Source organism: Eucyclogobius newberryi, unplaced genomic scaffold, assembly GCF_026437365.1.
Source record: "Eucyclogobius newberryi isolate DKJ021-1_F unplaced genomic scaffold, fEucNew1.0.hap1 SCAF_1, whole genome shotgun sequence".
Classification (NCBI taxonomy): domain Eukaryota; kingdom Metazoa; phylum Chordata; class Actinopteri; order Gobiiformes; family Gobiidae; genus Eucyclogobius; species Eucyclogobius newberryi.
This window is the reverse complement of record NW_027315723.1, coordinates 27,603,145-27,620,644: the sequence shown is the minus strand read 5'-3', so window position 1 is coordinate 27,620,644 and position 17,500 is coordinate 27,603,145. Positions and strand designations below refer to the sequence as shown.

Here is a 17,500-nt window from a genome sequence, read left to right as displayed (position 1 = left end):
TTCCATTTGTACGCCTTAAAGTAATCAATAAGCCTTGCAAATAGACTTCTTGTTCTCTGAACATGTGGTTGCTTTTTTAATTAGTCAGTTAGACAGCACAAACCACTTTGTGAAAGATGGAGCCTCACTTGTTTTTACCATTTCTCTTGATTAAGGTAAATTTAAAATTATAAATTGTGAGTCAGGAAACTGTGCATGTACTCTCAATACTAAATCAGTTCAGGGGCTTCTCTCTATTTAATGGCACACAAAGGCCTAATAAAGTGGTGCAGAGTGAGTAAATGCAAAAATATACAAAGCAGGTGTTGCCTTGCATCCATACTTGTCAGACTAAGTGACAGTGACTTGTGGGAGCGCAGTGCTCACACACACTGGGCTCATGTGGCGCGACGAGCGACAAGTGACCCAGCCGCCAAAGCTCGGAATCCAGGGTCTAAGGGCCGTTTGAACTGCAACATCCAACTGGCCCATAATTAATAGACGCTGACAAGAATTAAGAGCTCTATACCAGGCAGGCTCAGTTTACAGCTCCCCTGAGCGCAGAGCACATGGAGACTGAGAGGGACAGGCAAGAGGATAAGACTGCCGTTTTTGGATAAAAGGATCATTTTCTGCAACATCTCAGTTTTTCTTCCTGTCACTTTCTGTTCTTTCAGTCTCTTTTTTCTTATCTCAGAGCAGAGCATTGGGTGTAGCGCTCCTTCCTGCGAGGCTGTGTCCCGGGCCAGCCACTGATCCCTGTGTGGGATTATCCCCTCCCCATGTGATATGGCGCACTACTCAGAATCTGACCACAACAAGACAGCTGGACTAGGCCCCTCGGAGAGGGATGCCGTGGGACAGAGGGGGGAGACGGGCTTGTGTCATTGTCAGCAACACATTCCACACCTTAGGACCAAACCACAGCGGCATGTTGAACCATGACAGAGAGCAGCGGTGACATGGGAGCCCGCGGCCGCTCAGATCTCAAAAACATTTATGCTTTACGGGTGTTGGCCGCTACAGCGTGGTGCAGGAATGTGCAGCAGTGGTGAACGTTACGAGCTTCAGATCACACACTACAGTTCAGGGTGAAGTTGAGACCTGTGACAGAGACTGCCCTGGTCGCCCGTGTGTGTCCACACACGAGTATGGAAGAAATATGAGCCATGTTTTCTCAGAGTCATCTTTGTCACCACCGCCTCCTTCACATTCAAGATCTTTACCAACTTGTGGGGCCTTGAAACACATTCATGACTGAAGTGGTGGCTCCCCTTTATATGGACTCTACATCCATTTTGTATTTGTAATTATACATCATTGTGAGCATTGTGAGTAAGTTATTTATTTACAATTGAATTATTTTTCAGGCCTTTAATATATCTTCTACATCTATTCTGCCGCCCCACCTTTCAGAGGAGCTTCTTTCTAGAATCTTTTAGAATTAGCTGGCTTACCTTGGGGTCAAAGGGAGCTTAGTAAAACCACAGGGATACAGCACATACAAGTAGACATCTCCTCCACTTGTACACTATGATAGAAGCTGCTTTTTGTGCCAACACAGATCGTGGGTGGGCTGAGCAGATAAGTGCATTTGGACATCACACCTGCTCTCATTCTGAAAGAATCGCCTCTTTATCATGTCTTAAAGGTTCCACGGCTTTCATGACTAAATGGCATGTCCATTACTTATGACCGCAATTGTGAGTATAAAACCATCTGCACAGCTGGGACTCCTCCTCTCCTACGGTATTTGAAATTGCTCAAACCCATCCATTTATCTTGCACGATCATAAAATATGTCGGCGGTTGATATCATGGCATTGCTTTGCCGACTAAATCCCCATCTTGAGTGGAACATATGTTAGCGTCCGTGTCACCTGCCAGACAGTGAGGACAGCCACAGTGGAGGTTCCGGGTGGGCAGGGGCTCAGCTGTAGCCCCTCGCTGGTTTCCTTTACACTCTACACAAACAAGCCCCCAGCATGTGCTGCTACATGCACTCGTTTACGCAACACGCACAAATCAAGTTGCAAAGGGTCAAAGGGCAAGTCGCTTTTGGGTAAACAACAGTCCGGCACAAAATAAACTCTAACTGTACGGGTCTATTTCTATTGCGGTGATGTAATATAGTGTATGGATTGGTTTCTGATCTGAGCCTATTGATTGGAGAGGGGATCTGACAGTCTGTGATATTGGATATGGCTTTACTAATCTTTTGTGTATGTGGCCGGAGGAAAATAAGGCTGTAACGTTACCCCGGTAGCCACGTTCGCTCAGGAAAGACTGCTGATCCCTATCTGTGGTCGGGCCAGGGCGAGACACGGGTGTAGGTTGCCAAAATAGTCTGGCAGCTTGTATTCATCCCACCACATTACAGCTGTGTCAGAAAAAGCCCACAAGCAAAGATTATATGTTGAACGAGACACATGCAAAAGCTGGGACCGGCAAGAAACTGTCGCACGTTAGAATAACTGCACTTAATGTCCACGATGAAAGACTTCATTCATGAAACTTATTTAATCCCCTAAACCCCTCAATGAAGTACTTACTAAGCCTGAATCAGTCCTAATAATTTGTTACTTATGAATTTGCTTTGTTCATGCTTTATTAAGGCTAATTAAAATGTAGTTTTTATAAAATGGTACCCAATAAATAAATAAATAAATGTTATCTTCAATGAAAGAAAATACAATAGTAAATGACTATTGTCTTCATTGCATCATGAGTGTATTCGTGTGTCGCCGGCAGATAATTCCTTCCTGATTTTAAGGTTTTTGTGAAATCAAAAGAAAAATTAAACCGAATTTGCTTCATTGCTATGGCGATGAGGACAGTTGTCATAGACTGAAATCAATGAAGAGTTGGCTTGGAGCAATCAAAATCTGACCAAGTCAAATAAATTCATGTAAATCCAAGTTTAAAAAAAGCATTGAGTGCTTGTTGGTGGTGAGGTGGTTTACGGCATTGCACATTGGCGTTGTGGGTTCGTCTAACATTTGTAGAATGTCTCAACCCTCTCTCTCTCCCCCTTTCATGCTTAGGCTTTCTGGTCAAATAAATCATTCAGTCCAGAAAATAGTAAGAATAGAATAAAATATAAACACAGCTACTGTTGAAGGATTTTATTGGATCAAATGACTGCATCGTTTGCCAGCGCTTGGTTAACACCAGGTGTAATCGCTGGGGCCATTGTTGCAATATGATAACTTACTAATTAATCAAAGTGCTTGGCAAAAATGTGGTTGTAGCTCATCACTGACTTCTGTTTAGGGACTCATTAATGTTCATAAATATTGGACTAAGATCAATGAGGCGCTGCAGACTGTCTTCAACTCAGACATTCCAGTCAACTTTAAAACAATGTGTCTCTGATGTAAAACTCCAACAAAGTGGATGGAAATTATTGAGGGATACCTGTGTACTGTTGCTTTGGCTGCAGCAAAAAGAGCAATAACAAGAAAATGGAATGACAGGAACAAAGCCGACTGTCAAGAACTGGTCTGAAATAACACAAATGGAAAAAAGTACTTTTAATTTGATCTTAAACATGGACAAAAAGTGACAAATGGGACTGTTCAGGAGACAAGTGCCTGACTGACCTTTTTAATTCCTTTAGTTTATTCTTTGGGCTATTCCATTTCCTTTTTTAATTTTTATCTTTTCACTCTCTGGTTATGTTCTTGCTAATTATTTATTGAAAAAGAGCATCCACCTGATAAAGTTCTGTGCTAACAAAACTATATCCTCAATACTGGTAATATACTAAACGAAAAAAGCAAAAACAAAGACATTTTAAAGAAATGTAAAATGGCTAATCACTTCCTAAATTCTTGCATCATTTAGCAGTGTGTGGCGTGATGCTAGGAGCTATTAGCGCCGCCATTAGCCGCAGGCACAGGCTCCTGGCAGTAGAGGCTGACACCATACCTTCCGCGGGCTGTAATTACGAGGGAGTGTTTCTGCCGGACCCGTGACCTTTTATCAGTCTCAGCTGGACTTTTAAGGGGTCACCAGGCAGTGCCCCCCGTTCCTCAACAGCGGCCGTCTGTCTCGGCCCGTCCCAAACCACCGCAGTAGTCAAAGCAAGACTGTCAGACACCATCAGCTCCACGCACATTTGATTAAACACAGCGATATAACAGGTTTAAGATCACGTGTGTGTGTGTTTTGTACAGATATAGTGAGGCTGCTTAAACGTGGCGATGCAGTGAAGTTGATGAGCAGCAGGTGTTAAGGCCTCGGTCGAGCGATGGCAGGTGGCACTTTATAATTTTTTGATTCAATGTAGCATGCTCAGCGCCTAACCGGCCTCAGAGGTAAGATTACATACTTTCACTTAAGACTCGTCGCTGCTCACAGAAACTAAAGCCTGCAGACAGAGATGGTGTTAGATACTGACCACCATAATACCTAATAAAATGCTCTCTGCAAATGGAAAAAAAGTATCTCCATGGGGTGTTATTTTGGATAAAACCTACTAAAGTTTAGAGTAGATTTCTATAAACTTGCTCTGAAATGACTGAAATTTTTAGCAGCTCATATTTCTGTGTTTTTTGAAATGTTTAAGCCCCGAGATGTTATTGACTCAACGTTGTATCACTCAAAATCGGCAAGATATTTTTTCACTTTCTTTTCTACTTCTAACAGAACTAAAAGAGCAATGAATCTAAGGAGGACGTTTCAACGACCATCACCAAAAGGACATCAAATTGTATTATATCAGAGGAAAAAAAAAATATTTAGCGAATAGTAAATTTGTGAACTTAACCACATCTATACTTCAGTTTATGGACATTTCCATGGATTACATTTTTTTTTTAATCCATTATTGATGAAAAAAATCCATATCTGTCGAACCATCAGGGGTATAATCTATGGAGTGACACAGGCTTACTTATAAAATTGCAACAAATTATAAAAAGGAGGAACTCATCAATATTGATAATTCTTATTATTTGAAATTATCTATTGACAGAAAATATGAAAAGTAAGTATCAATTCTCAAACTTCTTGCCTTAAAGACCAATAAAAAAGTCTAGACTAGCCACTGCTGACTATCTCTACAAATTACTTCAAAATATTCAACAAAACAGAAAATCTTCATCCATAGGCAACAAGTATTCAAGTGTTGGTCAAAAATTAACAACAATTGATACGTAATGAAGACATAGAGCTTTTAAAATATCTCAACTGGAGTGGAAATAGTTCAGATAATAATAGACCCCACCCTGCTTTTTTATTTCCACCCTCAGGCATCTCATCCCTCATCCAGAAGCCTAATCGTTGCATCTTATCATTTCCATGTTGTCACACGGTAAGTAACAGACGTCTTATTTTAGGAGAGCTACATTTAAGACCTGTCCGTGACACCTGCATTCATTTTTCAGCCGCGATGATTTCTTTTCCATGAGCGACTCTCGGACACGTGTTCTACCGTGATCTCATTACACAAATTGGGGCAAGCCTGTGCCCCCCACGGCTTCTCCGATCAAAGAGTTAGTTAGGCCACGGCGCAGGACTACACAGCGATTAAATGTCCCTTTTCCTTTTAATTGAATGCAATAAGTTTTGGAGAAGGGCCCACTGTGCGGCGAGCGGTAGGTGGCGGAGGCTGCCATGCTGAATCCTGCCTCTGCCTCGCGATGATGTGTCTGTGGCTAAAGCTGGGCACGCCACGCACACAACGTCACGCTGTTTCCCCGTAATAGTTGCAACTTATTTTGTGGCTGGCAGCGGGACAAAACCTCAGTGTGGAGTGTGTTATGTGGGGCAGGATAAAGACATCAAAATGATACGCTTGTGAACGAAATAGTGTCAGAACGGACTGCGAGACGTTGCTGTCACAAATAACGTACATTAGCGCGCAGTGAACGTGTGCTATTCTATTAACAACCGTGTTCCTATATTGTGTTACGAGAACACATTGCATTTAATTGCTGTTAGCTTCTATTACAAGATGTGTTGGGGTTTAGAGCTGGCAGAAGATGACAAAACGACATGACCGCAGTTTATATAAAGTATATTACGAGTGTTTGTGTTTCTATGGATGCCTATAAACAAGTTCTCGGGATGCAGGGATCTTCTTTCAGAAACAACGCGCGTGCACTTTAACATAGTGTAATACTCTATTCCCATGACGTCCAAACATCCACGCTCCCAAGTGCATTTGAATATGTGGATTTATTGTAATTTGCTTATTAAGGGCATGTAAAAACAGTAATCCTTGTACACAAATGTACGGCTACTTTAACTTTGATAGACAATACATTGTGAATTTGGGTTTTGTCACCTGCAAAACATTTTTGTGGGGGTGTAATGTATGGAGAGAAACACAAATAAACTCTGGATTACACACCGGATTGCTGTGCACATTTAAACGTCTAAAAACAAAACAAAAATCTATGGGTTAGATTTTCGAGAGTACTCCCTGAGGTCTCAGAGGAGGAGGAGAAACAACACATGCAGGAAGTGAGGTGGTGTGTTCGGAAAGCATTTAGCGGATCAATATGGCCGACTGGAGCGGAGATAGAGTGAGCGTGCGAGGGAAAGAGACACTCGGCTCGCAGGGGACACACGAGTCTTGGGGCAGAAAAAAAAAACTACAAAAAAACAACAAAAAACCAAACAAACTGCCAGTGCGTTATAGAGTACGGTTACAGTTCTGGGACGGGTCGTGGAGGAACCTGCCGACGCAGCAGCTCTCCGCCCCGCCAGCTGAGGTAAATGCCCCCCGCCCCGCGCTGACCAGTGTGGGCGAGGTAAGAGAAGATGTGGTGATGTCACTGTGTGTTTCCCCAAGGCCAAAGCAGCTCTCATCGCTGACCGCTGACGCCCACAGCCACACGCAGTAAAAAGGGCATGAGGGGACTTAGATAACAGGTAGATAACGCAGTACAAATTGGACAAAAATTTGAAACAAAACTACTGCATGGTAATACTTGGGGCAATGAAGCAAGGCTGCCATGATTAATCGAACAATCATGACTTAGTTGGCTATAAAAATTGTTATCTGGACAATACAGACTCTAAAACACATGCGAAAAGACCTTTTGTAACAAAGACAGAGGAATTATTGAATTGAAATGTCTCTAAATAAAATCTTCCTAAAAAGACAGGCCTCTGCTCTGACAATGGCATTTCATCTGCTGTCTCTACATTTTACACTTTTACTATTACTATTTGTTTGTATGTTTGTATTGTGATTACATTTCTTCCCTGTTATGTAAAGCACTTTCAATTACTTGAATGAATGAATTATGCTTTACAAATAAACTTGCCTTGCCAAATAATATTCTCTATCTAGAAGCCTTCAGTCATGTTTCAACCTTAATTTGGTTAAAAATGTATTTAAAAAGTCTCAATGTTTAATACAAATAATCGTTTGACTGGTCGACCACTAAAATATCCATTAGTGACAAAGTATACAAAGTTTGTAATACATCAAAGAGTAAGGGATTTTTCAAGATTAAGTTGTAGGTATAAAAATGCTGATGTTGAACGACATTTTTGGTAATATATAATTAACTGCAAAGGAATTCAACAATGTGTCCATATGTAGAACAAAAACAAATACGTGACTATATTCTACACATCATATTAATCACAGTATCAAATTGGGAAGGGATTTAATCATACCTTTATTGCACTGAAGTGTTTGTATCTTTAAGACGGGGCCGTGTTTTCAACAGTGCTATTGCGTAGTGTTTTGTTCTCATTGTTAAGTGCCTTGAAATGATGAAGGTTATAAATGTGTTCTAAATAAATGAAAGGGACTTTGGTGGAATTGGAGCCTCTCACCTTCTTTGAGCATGCCGACTTTGAGACACTTCATGAAGCGACAGGCCTGGCACGATTTGCGTCTCCGCTTGGTGATCTCACATTCATTGGTGGCCGGGCAGCTGTACTCGATATTCCCTGTAGGAACGGAATAAAAACAGTGTCATTTGTTTAACAGTCTAAAATAAAGAAAAGAAGACATTTGCTTTAATGGAAAGAGGCGGTAAATGAAATGCCACACACAGACACCTGTCCCAAGGTGACCCCATGTGACTGCTGAAGGAGAGGGGGGTTTAGTGGCATTTTGATGGGACATGTAAAAAGCAGCTCCCCGCTCGCCTGTCCCACCCCCACTTTGATTCACAGACAAATTAGCTTCATTAATGCAGCGCGTCCTCTCCCAGCGCGCACCACGACCCCTCTCCGGCTCATCCTTCTTCACCTAAAGGATGATGGGAAAGCTGCCCTCCCTCAACAACAGAGCGACTATAAGGTGGACATATAGCCCCCACTCTGCATAATGTCCTGCTGCTGTTCGAGCATCCGAGGCGGCCCTATCATGTAGCAAAGCCCGATGTATTATTCAAGTGCGTCTCGTTGCCCGTCGGCTCGATTTGGAAATATTTGGTCCTATGGAATTTAATCACTCAGCTCCAAAAACAGAAAAGCAGACATATTGAATCTGCTGCCACTAACACCAAGCCCCAAGTTCCGGTTAACATTTTTGTTTCGGATCATTACGCGCTCACTTCAAAAGTTAATATGACCCTGAGAATCCAATGACAAATCCCTGCTCCCAAGCATCCAAATCCCTTGATTGAACGTTTAAACAATGTCCCGTTCCAGAGAAGTATTAATGGGACCTAAAAACAGAAAACCAGGTGTTGTGTGTTGCAGACCTGCCAGCGCTGCCTGCACACACATACAACCTCGTGTTGGTCAAGGAGAAGGTGCCAACATTTGTCAGGATCCCTGGCATCAGTGGTGCCAGCGGGGTCACATGCACAGTGAGGGGCGGCGGCACCGTGCCAGCCGGCTGGCAGAGCTGCTTTCAGAGCGAGAGAGGGCTTTGAACTGAAAGAGCTGCAGCAATAAAACTGCTTTGTACCAGGGTTCCTTTATACAACACTAAAACTATTTTCTGAAATTATTAGAGAATATTGTGATCATTAAATGTTGAATACTACTTATATTACTTTTTATATAACTTTTTATTATTTAGGCCTTTTTTCAGTGTAATCAATTACAACATGAGCAGATATATTCATTTCCCCTGTCAACAACGTTGAAAGAGTCTCTAAATAAATATGTATTAGAGTGGACACAGTCCTAATCTAGAATACAAACAACTTGATGACAATTGACATGGCACACACTGTGTGCTGTATGTCTGTTTAAACAAATTGATTGCAATGTTTCTACTTGATTCATAATCTACTTGATTATTGCTCTAGGCCTTACTGGAATGACAAACTATAAAACCAAACTATTTTATAGATACAATCGCAGGTCTGGTTTGGTGTGTGACTGGGTCATGTGTGTGTTTGTAGTGAGGAGGAGCATCCTGGTTCACAATAGTCTTAAATTGCTGCCTCTAAAAGCTCACTGTCGGTGAAGCCTCTTAGTTAATCAGGTCTTGTGTCCACCTTTATTCCTCAAAGGACATTTCAACCACTCTAATATCCGTCCTTAACCTCTCTTATTTTCCCTCTAAATTTTGATATATTATTATGTCATGCTATTATCCACGCACAGCTCTCCACTCAAGCTGGACCTCTCCTTGTCCTCCTCCTTTAGCGGGGCCGGGACCCCCTCCCTGATTACCATTCCATTAAAGCGCCTTTTCCTTTCAGTGAATGACCACGTCCTGTCCCTCGTCCGCTGCCTTTTATTTAGAGGAGTCCTCTGCGTCTCCCTGCGCTGTTACTGCCCCGACCACACGTGCCTGAGCTTCTAATTGGCCCCTGTCCTGCCTCTGGGGGGCGGGTGTTGTCAGGGCCCTGGGGCACACCACAGATCCACACCTCCCACTTTTCTTGACTTTCTCCCAATGAAATGCTGGCTTTTAATTACAGTTACCCAACACTGATTGTTATTGACTGAAACTCCCGTGGCTCGGGACGAATGACGGACAAATTAGGTTCATTATGGGCCTGTCCTCTGTGAAAGAGCGAAGCCTGTGTGTGGGACAATGCAAAGTCACACATTACTGTTTACTGTACCAAGGTGGACAACACCATATGTGCATACAAATACCTGCACGACTTGATGAGGGGTTTTCCCTCACATGTCAGCTTGGTTAATGTTCTGGCCCTGCTGTAGACCTTTCTACAGGCACTGCTGTGCATGGTGGACCATAAAATGTGGATAAAAGTGGTGTTTTCACCTTGCTTTCAAATATTCCTGTGTGTGGGTCTGTTTTTCATCTGAGCAGTGGAAGTGGAGACGAGTGCAGTTCAACACTGGTACTGACAGCACCATCACATTACTATGCTGATGTGCACAGAGCCACTCAGGTGAGTGAGGGAAATACCTTGTATTGTTCTTTTGAAGAAAGCTTTGCAGGCCTCACAGGAGGCCACGCCGTAGTGGTAGCCCGAGGCGATGTCCCCACATACCAAACACAGCCTCTTGGGGATGGCATTGAGCATGTACTCGCACTTTATGGGTGAGTCGTCCACCACACCCACCGCACACTCCTCATATCGACGCAGACAGGCCGCCCCAGGTCCCAGCATGCCCGGGTTGAACATGGGCGGAGAGTCCAGGGCGTGGGAGCGACCGTTGCTACCGTTGATGTAGCCTCCGCTCGCGTCTGAGTTTCCGCTGGGACTGTGGTGACTGCCAGTGTCCACCAGAGATGAGGACGGACTGGAGGGCTCTGTCTTAACATACGACCCACAGCTGGAGGTGAGGTGCCGCTCTTCTGTGGGCATTCTATTTAGCAACCTGGAGACACACAAGCAGATTCGGTCAAGAGCCGCAATCGAGACTGTAACACCAAAAACATCACTACTTTAGAGGATCTGATGTAAAAACATGACTAATATTACCTGCCTAATATTGCTGTTACATTATTAGAGACACATCGGTGCGAAAAGTATCATAAAATAATTGTCTGCGTCTTCCCCGACTCCGCCGCTGGGTCGGTGTGCGAGGCTGTGATGAAGTGCAGTCGTCGCGCACACAACCGGTTTATCTGAGTTTGATAGATTATGTTACACACTCGCAACCATTAATGTGCTGGAATGCCAAATGATATACTGCGGCGGCTTATTTCTCCCAGGCAAAATGGTAACTAACGAGCTTGTCAACAGATGCCCTATACATCTTGCAAACAATGGCCACAATTGGTCGCGTGCCAGAAGTAAATGAATGAATGAAACTGCAGAAGGCGGTTAATGGACAGAGAGGTGTTACACTCAGCAGCATATCGGAAGATCAGGGTAATACATGACCCAATCGATAGTCCCGGGTGCTCTGCCTGTGGACGGTGCCGGGTTTCACTGGATTTAAAGCAGAGGTTGTGGAGGGAGAGGTGCTGACCCAGGATTACGTTCTCTAATCCCACATTTCATTATGGACTTCGCGAATATGTAATGGAAGATGTGAGTTATGGATCAAACGCAGCTGCTCCGAACTGAGTAATAGCAGGTGTTTTTTAAATCGCCCAAAAACAAGTCTGTTGTGGTTTTATTTCTCTTTACGTAATTACAAGGGGGTCGTCCACATTATTCTCAATGCTAGAAAAAACATGCATGAATCTAATATGAAGTGTGGAACTTAAACACACAACGCGGTCACACTTTATTTAACTTTATTTGTAATTACATGGACGTAAGGCTGAATATTAGGGTTAATAATAGGGTTGTTACAGGTGGGTACATTGAATTAAGTAGAGCACACGTCTGGCAGCATGGAAAAAAAGGCTGACACAGATTCAAGCAACAATCAAGGACTGGACAGAACTAATAAATGATGTTCATGTAATGCTAACTACCGTACATACTTAGGACTATACACAGATGTATTGTACCCTATGTGAGTGCATGCTTAAATCTCTGTGTCTTCTTTGTTTTTGCGCGTGTTTTACATACAAAAAAATAAAAAATAAAATAATTAAGTAATGTAGAATAAAGTGCTAACCATAACACATTCATCAATTTAGTTTTATTTTTTCTGCTCTTCAATTTGTTTCTTTTTCTAATTTGTATTTATTGTTGTAGAAAAAGATTCAGTTATAGTCAGCCGGACTCTCATCCATTTATTGTTGTTCTTGTTTTTTTATTTTCAATTGATAAGATAAAAATACCTCACTTTTGTCCTGGTCCATTTTGTTATCAAGGGTGTGGCAGTTACACTCCCTACATTTAGACAGCAGAACTTAGAATCGTGTCTTGACCCCATTATGTGCTTTCAAAAAAACAACAACACACTCAACGTTAATTGAAACAAAATGTGCAAATCAAATCTAAATCTCGCCATTTCTGTCACTCCTGCCTGGAAAATGGAGTCGCGATGGGACTGCGAGCGGCAAACGGACAGTGATGCTGCTTAGAGGAGGCGGGGCAGGAGATAGCCTCTACCCCTGGGTCCAGATCACATCTATTGATCCTCTGCTTCCTTCCTGTTCCAGATGAGCCATGAAAAAATAAACCAGACTCCCCTTATGCATTTTTAATCAGCCCGCACGGTTAACATAGTTGAGATGGAGCGATACGACGGTATGTTCATTTGGGGGGGATTGTGGTTTATGACAGATCTGGCGGGCCTGTATTAAATCTTGTTATGGCTCATCTATAGTCTGTAGTAACATATATTTCCTTTCATCGGAGGGAATTGGAGAGAGCGGCGTGCGAACAGTTAATACATCATTGCAGCCAGAGAGAGGGGGATTCCCTGAGGACCGGCACATCGTCGCATGTGTAAAAAGTAGTTCATTCCACACTTAGCACACACTAACGCTGGGGACGTGTTTTTTTGTTACGTCTAATGGAAATTTCTAATGGGCACTTTTCGGATTTGTCCAAATAAAAGAATAGTACAAAACAACAATTTGCACAGACAAAAATAGCATCACAGTTTTTATTATGTGTAATATAGGGAGATGTTGTGATTGGTTATTTTGCCTCACACACACACGCACGCACGCACGCACACACACACACCTGAAGTGAATGCAGTGCACCCAGTACCTAATGGGCCAGTGTTTGCTCCGCTGTGCAGAAAAATTGTACAAAGTCAACTCATCAGGCAGACGTGAAGGTCACCTGGCTTCTCTGTTCGGGACGCTCCTCTGTGTACGGAGCAACAGATTTCAGTCCAGTGCGTTAGAACCCGCTGTCTGCATCCACAGACCAGAAGACAGCTTCACAAACAAAGCACTACACTTGCATTTAGGTATTTCTTTTTTTTTAATACCAAAGTGCGATGGCGGTTAGAGTGTCCTGCCAACGGCTTAAAAATCCCAAATGTTTGTGCGCACACATGTGTATTTTGGCACCTGTCCTGTATTTGGCACAGTGCAGATCCCCCCTGTGTTCCCAATATAAATCCAGAATCCACCTCCTCCTAAACCATGAAATATGCCTCCCTGTCTGCACAGTTCCATCGCCATAAATTAGCAGAAAAAGCCAGACCGCACGCATATTTGTTTTTGTGAGCGATCACTATGACCTCACGGTATCCTTGGCTGAGGACGTGAAGGGTTAACGTTCCCCTTTATATTTTACAGTGCATTTTCCCATTGAGGGGGAAATATTATTGTTAAGCATGAGGTTAAGCTCGTAGCAATGAGCACGGCGTAAATCATGTTGCTGAGCTCACAGTTGAACATGGAAGCAGCCGCAGAAGGACAGAGCCAAGGAACCATGCATGAAATTAGTTCATTAATCTTTCTATGATAGGCTGTCCTTGTTTGGGGCAAACTCTATCAGCTTTAAACTGAGTGGCCCTTACCGCCTGACACATAGATTATACTGTTAGTGTGCAGCCGGGGTGTCTGGGAAATGAATGCTATTGCCAGCCGCAAAATGGGGCGAGTGAGTGTCGTACAGTGTTAAGTAGCACCCAAGACGTGAGCAAATGAAGGTCATCAAAAAGTGCATTGGAAACATTTAAAAGCACGATTTATGCTCTGAGAGAACATATGTATTCACTGCTTTTAAAACAGGCAGAGGTAAACATGGATTCATATGTTACTAAGGAAACACATGCCTCAGGTTTGACTTAACTAGAAGAAACTTTGATATTTTCCCTCAAATATCCTACTTTTAAGGGGCAAAAATCACCATCAAATTCTTAGTCAAATTTGATTGTGACAAAGAAGATTACGGAAATGATCTATCAATGTTTTTTTCAGTCTATGGGAATATTTTTCAGCAATAAATTAAAATAGTAAAATTGGATAAATCAGTTTTTGTCTTTAATTGCCTATTTTCGTTGATAACTTGTACCAGGACGATCCCATTTCTCCGTTTCCGCTCACAGTAACAGCACCGGAGCAGACAGTGTTGTGAAAGTTGGAGCGCACTCGTCCCCCTGACACAGCCCCCTTCTCCCCGCACAACTTTCAGCATATGGCCTCTTCAATGTCACGGCTCACGGAGGGGGAGAAAAAAAACGGCATAGATTTCCCACATGGAGGATGTCTGTGTACCTGGAGTCTCAACCCCCATCTACATACACGTCCAGCACCTCGAGGAAATTGCTCTCCGCCGCAAAGTCAAACACACCCCTAACTGCCTTTTAAAGAGAGCCACAGGAGCGAGGCTGAGGGAGCGGGGAATAAATGAGGACAGACTTAAGCCGTCATTGGGAATCACGGGCGGACTCATGAGGGACAGTTTCGATATTGATTTCATAAATAAACAGAGATGGCCATCGATCCTAATGTTATTTTGCATTTCAATTACTGGCCAGAAACATAACCTTCAAACGTCTGCTTCACCACAGTAATAACGTCCACTGATAATCACGAGCCACTCTTGTCCTGTGCAAATTGGCTTTTCTCCCTCTGCTCTTCACAAATGTGTAAATGACACAACTTTGCATTTGCCTAATGGTATTAGGGCATGGGCTGAATTTCAAGTGCGACTCAAGATGATACAGTAAGCACTCCGGTCAATTGACACGATGCAAATGAACGTGGTGAGGAGGAATTAAGTTCACAATGTGAGACCTCGCGCTGCTATGATGAGGCCCATTAAATTAAGCCTGCCACTGACCCGCGCTCTGGTTAGACACTCTGCATCTCTCCATTTTATTTGATCAATAAAACAAACTCATGAGCGAGTCATCCTGGGACCGTCCTGTGAATGCCATGTTCAGACTCCACATGCAGACGAGCCCCTCTCAGAAGTCTCTGTCCGGTACATGTATTATTATGTAGAATGTAGTAGATTGTACGTAGAGCGAGGCTTTTATCATCAACTACACTGACAACAGACGACACAGGCAACTCTTTACTTCAGGCGATGCTTCCTCTAAAACTTTGTCACAACTATTAGTGCGAAAAGTGACGAGTACAAGGCCTTCATAGAGACAGACGCTCTGGATTTTAATCCGTTCAGTCAAATCCAGTTTTGCAAGACACCATTTTGATGACCTGTCACATTCTGATGTCTAATTCTAAAGCTAAAAGTATTACCGAATGTTTAAATAGTGTCTTAATGAGAATATATTCGTAAATGATGAGTTCAAATCCGCAGCGTGTGTGAAACAATGCTTGAGGCTCAGTGTTTGGTGACAGACACAGTCAGGTGCTGCTCTAAATTTAGGTCTCAGGTCGTTCTCATCTGTACGTCCAGTGTCCGGTCGAGTGTGGAGCTCTCCTCATGTAACGACAGAACAGCGAGGGCAGAAGGAGACCAGGGTTTAGGAAGAGAACTAAACCATGGGCAAGATTGTTCAAATGTTTTGCTTTAATTTATCAAATGTTTGTCTAAAATATTTCAGCACAATTCTATAACACAATTTTTTTTAGATATTTTAGACGTTAGGACAAAATAGTCGTACGTATGTGTAAAGATTGCATTGATTAAGTGAGTGATGGATGGATGTCGCTGGCGTCGCTGTCCCTGAGGTTCAGAGCTGGTCGGACACTGCAGCCTCGACCACAGGTGTCAGCAAATCTGCCTCAAACACCAAGAGGGGAATTTAAAACCCTCCTGAGATCCTGCTGTCAAAATGTTACTAACGGGCATTTTGAGGTTTAATTGTAAAGTTTTGCGTCGTAAATATTAAAGTATCTTTTTTTCCTTTGTTAAAATTGGCCCTGACATTGTGTTATTTCTTTGCGTCAGAATGAAGTTTATGGAAGTGCTGAGTAAATATGTCATATATTTTATTCACACCACCAGTTTGTCTCACACTGCGGTTATAGTTTAAACAAGACACACACTGGGTTGTGTCTATAATGCACTTCAACATTTATTTTATTCAGGTTTCAACTGTCTTTTTATGTGTTATAAAATTAGACTTATATGTTATTGGAAAACCTTTGTTAAGAAAACATTTTAAAACACAAATTGATTACAAAAAGACTAAACACAATACACTTTAATCAGACAAACTCAAAACTCTGATCTAAAAAATGAGGGGCAATATACATTCATTTCCTAAAAGTGTTATTTATTTAAAGAATAAGATATTTATTGCATGTGTGTAAATTTGCAGATTAAATGTATTTTTTTTAACATTAATTAGCAAAAGTTAACATTTCTAATCTGCCTGTTGTTCTGTTATAGTCAATAGTTTGAATCACTTTTTCAAGCGCAAGCGTGGCCCTGAGCAGGTTAAACCTCTCCAATCCTATCGAGGGCTTTAAATTAAGAGGATGTCAGTAACACCAGTAAAACCAGCCCAGTCTTATTGGGTAAAGACCGATGAGAGAGACACAAAAGACGTCTTCTTTTTATAGACTCAAAACTTATGGCCCCTTCACCTCAAGTCAACTCTTCAGAAGATCATAATGAAATCACGCTTCATGACTTTTAAATAAAACAATGTAATTCAACTCTTTTAAACTGGCGTTGTCGATCTCACTTCTGTCGATTACAACATGAAACCGTGCTAGGATTGTTTTATCAGCATTATCCCGTCTCTCTGCGTTTCGCCCTCACGCACCGTCCTGGGACAGAGGAGCGCCACTTTCACTGCGAGCTGCTGTCCCATTTGTGGATCACGGACAAGAGAGGGGAACACACATTGTTCTGGAGAGATAAAAGAAGCACAGATGCACTTACTGGTTGTGGTAGCAGAGGGGGTCAGGGATGCACAGCTCGGAAACATCCATCAGTCCACCTTTATCATTCCAGGGGGGGGAGAAAACAGCTGGAGAACAGGGCGTTTGGGATTTCAGCTCCTGTCAATCCACATATCTTGAAAAATAAACGTTGCTTAGGAGTTGTTGTTGTCTCTCTCCTCTTCTTCTCTCACAACGAAGAGAGTCTGAGCCTGGACAACTCCGGTCTACACAGGTGCGCAGAGAAACCTCACAAAAACTGAAAAAAAATGTACACGTTTGAGTGCTGAGCGGGAGAGTAAACAAACAAACAAACAAAGAAATAAACAAACGCTAAGACGACTCTGAGAGCAAAAAGGTTGTATTAAAATGTGTGACGGAGACTGGGACAGCTGGATGAGAGGAGCAGAGGAGGAGCGATGCGCGCTTGGGCTGTCTGTAACGGGACTGGGGCTCCATTGAAACCGCGGGGGTCTTTATGAAGAAGGGGGCGTGGCT

The 17,500-nt window shown here is 42.7% G+C and overlaps 1 protein-coding gene across 1 annotated transcript in view; it reads right to left on the bottom strand.

Annotated features, from left to right (window-relative positions):
• Window positions 1–17,247, bottom strand: part of LOC140357464 (steroid hormone receptor ERR2-like) — a 37,159-nt gene extending 19,912 nt beyond the window's left edge. Inside the window, exons 1-3 of the mRNA XM_072442072.1 lie at window positions 17,004–17,247; window positions 10,292–10,707; window positions 7,780–7,896 (exon numbers count right to left, since the gene is read on the bottom strand). Of these exons, the coding sequence (XP_072298173.1) occupies window positions 7,780–7,896; window positions 10,292–10,707; window positions 17,004–17,053 (583 nt within the window). The 5' untranslated portion in view covers window positions 17,054–17,247. The remainder of the gene's footprint in view (window positions 1–7,779; window positions 7,897–10,291; window positions 10,708–17,003) is intronic.
• Window positions 17,248–17,500: the final 253 nt, after the last annotated feature.